Consider the following 8,126-nt stretch of genomic DNA (forward strand, 5'->3'; position numbering starts at 1 on the left):
CGCAAACCGCGCATACATTAATTTCATTCTCATTCCAAGACTACTTATAATTATTGTTATTGTTTGTACGTAAGATGCACAGGCCTTGTATAGATCTAAAAGGATTCATTCAAAATAATGATAAAGTGAATTAACAAAGAAAACTGTAGATTTTCCAGGTTGTTCCCGAACAGATTTTATAATCGTCCTCGATTATATTTCCTTAACTTATACGTGACTTTCATCCATTTTACCATCGAACTTATAATATGGTTGTTCACACATCTTTTATTTATTTCAGATAGAAGAACAAGATATAAAACTTAATACGGAAGGAAACTCCTCAACGGAATTGTCCGGTCCCCCAGATTCACACGAGGCTATGAACAATCGGGATTTAAGCTCAAAGCAATCAAAAAGTTATCGAGAAAAGCGAAGTTATGAATTTCTTATGGGTCTCATAAACAACAATTCAAGATTCGAAGTTACAAACGTCGACATGCCAGCACCTAATGATAGGAAAAAGAATCAGGTAGGTATTGTAATTAAGAAATTCACTACGGATTTTATTTCTTATTTTAGATTGTGAAAAATCAAGCCTTATTGGAATTGATGATTAAAATCGCCGCCGATCCAGAACAATGGGAAAAGGTTCACAGATTATTGCGTAAGTTAAAGCATTACAATATTAGTGTGCTCGTACTACATTTGCTCTACAGGGAAGATTGATAATGATCTTATTACCTCAAAGAAGTTGTTCGACAGCATACAAAACTCAATCGAGGATATTAATAACTTTTCATCTGTCGCACAACCAATGACAAACGAAAATTCAAGCAAACGCGGCAATGAGGATTTGGAAAGGTCCAATAAATCGGCTGCACACACGACGGACAAAAGGCAAGGGGAAATTGTGACAAACACTACAAACGACAACAGTACGATAGAACTGCATAAAATGGTGGTCATTCTGAATGGAGATAAACAAAGACCAACTCCTAATAAAGCCGAGGAAGCACTAAAAACTAACAAATGGCCAGACTTTGAGACGGAAGGCAAACTAGTATACAAACCCAATGACGACTTAGGGCACCAAAACGTAGACAGCTCTAGATACAATTGGCAGTCAGGTGGTAACTCGGGAAGCAAATCATATCCTCGAAATTTTGCATATCATAGGGTTACTGGAAATCCCCTCTATCACTCAAACCTCGACAAGAATCCCAAAGCATACATTGCAGTTTCTGTAATAGCACCAAAACCCCTTCGGCCAGCATTACAAGATGACATAATTTTAGAGAACGAATTGAGACAATTAAAACCATGGAATAGTAATAAGGGCTATAAAACTATGGCCGCCGGAAGATCCAGATGGATTGCGTCGCCTGAGAACAATAACTCACGATATCACCTTAAATAATGTAAACGATAGATTTTATAAAAAGAACCACAAATCTATTACCTACTGAATTGAATCGTTTGGGTTCAAAACAGTACATCTGCATAAAATTGTTAACTTGTTGAGTGAACCTTTGGTAGTTGTAGCACGTTTCACACAGATGCATACAGTTTTGAATCCAAACGAAATTATTATTAAAGCACCTTTACTGATTAGTTAATTGTACAATACTAACTAAAAAATGAAATTATTATTATAGTTATGTATACTAACCTATATGTTATTTACTTGTATCTAAATAAAATAATTTTTAAATTTTGCAAAGATTTTTATGGACTAGAACTATTTTTTAGACCAAATGAATTTGTGCCGCTTTGGTACTTGGTAGATGAAAACTGAAATGAGGGTAATACTGTATTGTAACGATATCTTAGATAAATAAAGAATATTGCCTATATTTTCCAATTTTCTTACCTCATACTCGTACTTTGCCAATTTAATTGTTGCATCATTGAAATATCTGAAATATTTGAAACAGGAGACACAAATAAAAAATCGCGGTCCTTTGTCAAGAAAGCACTAAATTTCGCAAAAAAAAAGGCTTTTCTCGCTAATGTCAAATTCAATAAAATTATTCGCAATCGATTTTGAGTAACTATTGCTCACATTCTCAAATTCACCGCCAATATGTATTTTCAACGTGTTGGAGAGGGGAAAATTAGGTACTTGTAATTTGTAGTAAAAAGGAAATCTTATCTCATTGGAAGCATTTAGAAATAAAATGAAATGGAACAGAAACTGTATTTCAGAGTGTAACAGTGTTTTCACTTGGCACAACGATACAATACATATAGATGATGACTTAAGTCAACTGAGAAATGAGATTTGAAGTTCCATCAAAGAACGATCAGCATTAGCACCATATATTTATTATATAATATATCAAATAAAAGATTTGTATTTTCCGCTGAATTTGACACAAAGAGAGTTCATATTGTAACGGAAATGCTCCAGACATGACGTCGCCTTTGGCGCTCTGGAATTTTCTACGCGCGCGATAGTGGGACATTCGAGAATGTAATGGACTTACATTGCTTGCGTGTATAAATGGTTGCGGACCGAACATCGCGGCAGTCTACTACCGAACGAGTACGTAAACATAGAGCGCGAAAAGCTGATATAAATTGCGAAGTGTGAGTGATATAAAGAATCGATATAAATTGTACGGATTTTATAGTGTTTTAGTTTTGTTTAATAAATATTGATATAAATCGAACCCGAATTTATAAATAACGTTACAATATTATAAGCTCCAGGTATTGATAAAGTAAAATTCATACGATATAATTAACACTTGCTAAAGATACATTTGCCGGGATACTGAAATACGAAGTACAATTCGAAAGTCCAGGTGTGACCACGTAAAATTTTTTTGTTCAAACGTCAATAAAACATTTCTCAGATCGGGTTAATTTTTCTTTCGATTTAAAAACCCTCGTTTTGTTGTTATTCTCACGCTTTAAACAAAATATAGCATATATTATAAAGAGCTAATGTGACTTCTTAATAGCTTATCAGTATTTTGAAACACTGACTGGTCATAAAAAGTATCCCTCTAGTTCCTTATGTTCCTTTGTACGCGCATAATCGACTAATATGCTTTTTGTCCAAGGAATGTTTGTAAAGGGGAATATCCGTTACCTTGGGGTTGCATTAACCATTTTGGAGGGCTCCCTTGCTGATGTTAATTTCAAATGAAATTATTCTATGATCTGACACAGTCGCTTCTCGACAACTTTTATGTAGAAAAATTCAACTCATGTATAAAAAATCCCATAAGCCGCAGTGCAATTGTCACTTTGACAGCGGCAAAAGTTACCTGCATCTTTTCCAGCGAAAAATGCACTAGTGGTTTTTTCAGTTATTCATTTTTGAACCTATTATCGCATTATCCTTTCCCATATGACTAGTTTGACGTCTGTCAATAATTGGTTAGTTTGGTGAATTTCTTGTTCGTTAAATTGTCCTGCCGAATTACACTCGAGGTTTGTATTTAAACCGAGTAAATTTGGGTTGTTGCAATTCAAATCTGTTGCCTTTTAGCAATTGAACTCGAAAAACTGTCAACCTAAAAATGCTCCACCTTCGGTGTCGCATTTTTATTAGTTGACAGTTTTTCTCGTCTAATTGCTAGGCAACAGATTTTCGTTACCTAAACAACCCAAATTTACTCGGTAAAATACAAACCTCTTGTGCAATTATAAGTGAAAAATTTTTTATGTCGTTATTTACCGAGCCGAGATATATACTATATTCCATATACATAATGCATAATGGGCACCCTGTACTTTCTACTTTTTTGCGCTTTTTTAAGAAGTAACTTGTCAGTTCGTTATGTGGTCAGAGATACTCCGGCATCATCGGGTATCTCTGACCACATATCGCCCTAATAATCGCTTTAAACGTAAAAATCAGCTCGGGGGTCCATACTAACAATGTAGCAGACGGTAATTTGAGGAACTTTTAAATTCTTTGAGGAATACCCGCGAAAAACGCTCTTCACATATCTGTTTGGTACATTGGCAATTTCTAAATTATAAGAATCGACGATTTTACATACTTAGGGGGGCATAAAACTATATACAGGATGTTGAGTATCCATTCATACAGGATGCCCGGTAAATATCGACTGCATACAACATTTTTCTATATGAAAGTAGTTTTCCATAATAATTCAGTGGTTTTGATTTCAGAAAACAAATGAGTAACGAAAAACAATTGAATTTTTAAAAATAAGAATGCACCCTTTTCATTGGCCTCAACTGATAGAAATGTCTTTTCTCTTTTCGATGATGTAACATGTTAGGACCCTTATACAAAAAAAATTTCTAAAAAATTTATTACAATTAGGTACATCAATAACATTAATCTAGATATCCTACATCAAAATAAAGCAAATGAAAGTGTACGTTTTTTAATTAAACCATGAAGACAACACCAAATTAGCAATAATCGCTGCAGCATTTCTCCCAGAATACTCAGAAATATTCATTACAAGCTTTCCGTGATAGGTTAGTTCACTGCCTTGCAGTAATAGAAGTAAACACTTATTGCGATGAAAAGCATTTGATTGCTAATTTACTTTTGTCTTCCAGGTTTAATAAGAAACGGACACGTTCATTTGTTTGATTTTGATGTAGGATATTTAGATTAATGTTATTGATGTGATTATAATCATTTTTTTTTAAATCTTCTTTTGAAAAGAGAAAAAAATCTCTAATGAAAAGGTATACTACCATTTAAAAAAATTCAATTATTTTTCGTTACTAATTTGTTTTCTGAAATAAAAACAACTGAATGCTGCCTCATTATGGAAAATAAAATGTTAAATAACTTTTATGTAGAAAAATTTTTTATGCAGAGTCGTTATTTACCAAGATATATACTATATTCCATACATAATGGGCACCCCGTACTTTCTACTTTTTTGCGCTTTTTTAAGAAGTAAAAAAATGTGCTATTGTTTGCGTTTTGTCCGTTCGTCCAGACCCACTTCTGCCGTTTTGAACTACTTATAGGGGAATGGTCCTATAATCCTGGAATTTTTTGCAGTAGGTAGCCCTTGAAGGTGTGCCAGACGGCCATCAAATTTCGCTGTCTTAAGGGGAAGCCCCCTCCCCCATGAATTATTTCCAGAGAGGCTGTTTTTGATAGTAAAACGTGCATAACTTTTACATACGACAACCAATTGGTCTCAGATTTTGCATACGCATGCCTTTAGTGGTGCCAAATACTTTTGTAAATGGGAACAGGAGGGGGGGGGGGGTAAACACATGTTCTACCCTTCATGCTATTCTAATGAAACGTCTAATCGAAGTAAATTGGTGCGTACAAACTGTAACTCGCCTCTTTTCGAGATCAGTGGGTGAAGGGATCGGGGGGGATTAGAAATTTTAATTTTTATGGTATTCTAATTAAAAGTCTCAACGAAAGGTTTCTACCAACTACCGCCCGGAATCCTTATCAAAAGAGGAAGTTGTGAGAGAGGGGGGGGGGGGGGAGAACTGGTTTTATCCTTCATGGTACTCTTATGAAAGGTCTCAACGAAAGCAATTAATTTATACCAACCATAGTCCTCCTCGACCCCTTATCGTGATCGAATATATTCCCGTAGGTATACCCCCAGAACGGATTGTCAGAAGAGGATGCTCACAAAGGACAAGTGGATCGTTAGGACGAGACATATCTATTGCGGTGATGTCAAAGTTTTAAGGGCACATATCTGCAGAATAGTGTCGGATTGTGAATGTATGCCAGGCGGTCTTTACATGTTTATATGTGTAAAGGGCTTCCTCCGCCATTAATCATCTACCAAGAATGTAAACACCGATACCATCAACCATGCTACTACCTTATAACGCTACAATTTACTAAGCTATTTCTATTTAAAAAATGCGCTTTATCTGCACAGGAGTGGTGCACAATTTATACGTGTTTCCACTGCATTGACGACGGAAGGAAAAGAAGCATAAAGTTGGTGCACTTTTTTTTTAAATTGCGGTAGTGTTAGATTTTCACATTTAGCTACAAATGTTACTTTCATCGTCTGGCCAAGAAATGCAGTTTGAATATTTCAAAACCATTGGAGATTCGACATTTCATGTTACAAGACCACCAAATAGGTACCGTCGGAAGCCGAAAGATGAGGATTTAATCAACGTGTACTTCTTCTAGACATCATATCATCCGGAAGCTATGCAATGGTAATAATCATAGGATTTAATCATCCAGTAATAATAATAAAATGACACCTTCCTTTGTTTAATTATTAGGGGATTAACGTTTTCCACGAACCATTACTCATGCAAGTGTGTGGGTATGTGAATATATTGCTAATTTGATATATTATTATGCAAGTCAGTTTTACAAATGAATGGTTTGGGTATTCCCATTCTCCTCTATATTGATTGTTTATTTACCGACTGAACAGGTAATATAATTGTAGATAATCATTTACATTACATTACAGCTGCAAAGATTATAACTATTTCTGACACGTATCTCACTGCTTATAAATGGTCGCGAGTACGAAATAGGTATATATGACGTTGAAATCTGAATAACATCGTTTCTTTTGGGCGTCAAAATTTACGTAGAACGACAACAACCAATCGCTGTCGATCATTTTTTGAATAAAATTATTATTAATTACCTATTTGTAGTCGGAATCCTCACTAATAAGTATCCCCTCGAGTTCTATCATCAGCTTTTTGAATTACCCTGTAAGATAGATATAAAACGTTGGCTATTTTTTTAAAATGAGTAAAAGAAGGAGAAAAATAATATTTAAATGCACATGAACTAATTTCAGTTACTTCATGTTCCTGTAATTGTACGACCTTGTTTTTGAGCGATTGTGAACTGATTGGAATCCGAAGATAAAGTGACTTAAAAGGCTCTATTGAGCAAATAATATACAGGGTTAGGTACTTTCTAGCAATTCACAATCTTAATAATAAATTGTACCCAGCTAGAGGATTGTTGTAATCTCGGGCCAGCCCCCTGGTGGTAGGTACTATCTAAAATCGTCATAATTGGGAAATAATAAATCACAATCGGTAAAAAATAGAAGTCAAAGCTTGTCGTTCCACCACCATCCTTCGCCCACGAAACTTTGGCGCATTGTACTTCCGATTTCATATTAAAACATCAATTTTCAACTATGCAGCATTTTAGTTTCAGTAGGTACCTACTTAATTGTAAATACGTTCCTATTCAAATCATGTACCCCATCAAAAATGGAGAGATAAAAAAAGTAATGACCAATATTGTAAAGACCTTACAAGATGAGCGCAATTTAACTGTGGAATTGTTGAATTAAAATTTTATGTAAGTGTACCTATAGTTCACAAGTTGGGATCATTAACATTAAAAGTCAATTCACAAACACCCTTGGCAAACTTCAAGGTAGGTTGCAACTGATTGGGCGTTTAAAATTAATTGTCAGAAGAACATGCCACGAAATATCAATATAAAATCACAAAAAATAGTTAAAGAAGTACGCTAACGGGATCCCGGTTAGAATGTATAGCTTATAGCCCAAAAAAGGTGTATGAGCGACTCTTTTTTAGTTTTTGGCACAAGTATAAATTGTGCACAACTCTTGTGCAGATAAAGCGCATTTTGTAAAAGTAAATGGTGCGTATCATAAAGGATAAAACTAGTAGCACTCTCCATGAAGGGCAGAACGTGTGTTCGCCCCCCCCCCCATTTTCAAAAATTTTACTTGGCACGACTAAAGGCATGCCCTCTCCCCCCCTTGAGACAGAGAAATTTGATGGCCATATGGCACACCTTCAGGCTACGTATTGCAAAAAATTCCAGGACTTTAGGACCATTCCCCTAGAAGCAGTTCAAAAGCTCATTTTTTTAATTCTTAAAAATCTCAAAATGAAGTTGATGATGGTTCTGGTTCTGGCGTGTATCAATTCATCACATACAATTTGTTTCTCAACCACAATGCGTTACTACAAAAGGCCCATCAGATTACGCTGACACCCTCACAAAATTAGGACAATATTTCTGAATTAGTTGTACAGTATTGCGCCTTATCTACTTCCTTTGATTACATTTTATTACGTAACAGAATATAATCATGTAGCATCTCCTTCCATACTGAAGCCCTGGAAAAGATGAAGGCTCTTTAAATGAACACCCTGTAGGTATAACAAAAAAAATAATAACACAA

The 8,126-nt window shown here is 35.1% G+C and overlaps 1 protein-coding gene across 1 annotated transcript; it reads left to right on the top strand.

The window, feature by feature from the left end:
- Nucleotides 1-280: 280 nt before the first annotated feature.
- Nucleotides 281-1,696, top strand: LOC116158640 (the record flags this gene model as incomplete). Its single annotated transcript, XM_031471458.1, is given in 3 exon segments — nt 281-511; nt 562-646; nt 699-1,696. Coding segments are annotated over 3 exon segments (936 nt in total). The 3' UTR covers nt 1,400-1,696.
- Nucleotides 1,697-8,126: the final 6,430 nt, after the last annotated feature.

This window comes from Photinus pyralis, unplaced genomic scaffold, assembly GCF_008802855.1.
Source record: "Photinus pyralis isolate 1611_PpyrPB1 unplaced genomic scaffold, Ppyr1.3 Ppyr1.4_LG1, whole genome shotgun sequence".
In the NCBI taxonomy this organism is placed as follows: domain Eukaryota; kingdom Metazoa; phylum Arthropoda; class Insecta; order Coleoptera; family Lampyridae; genus Photinus; species Photinus pyralis.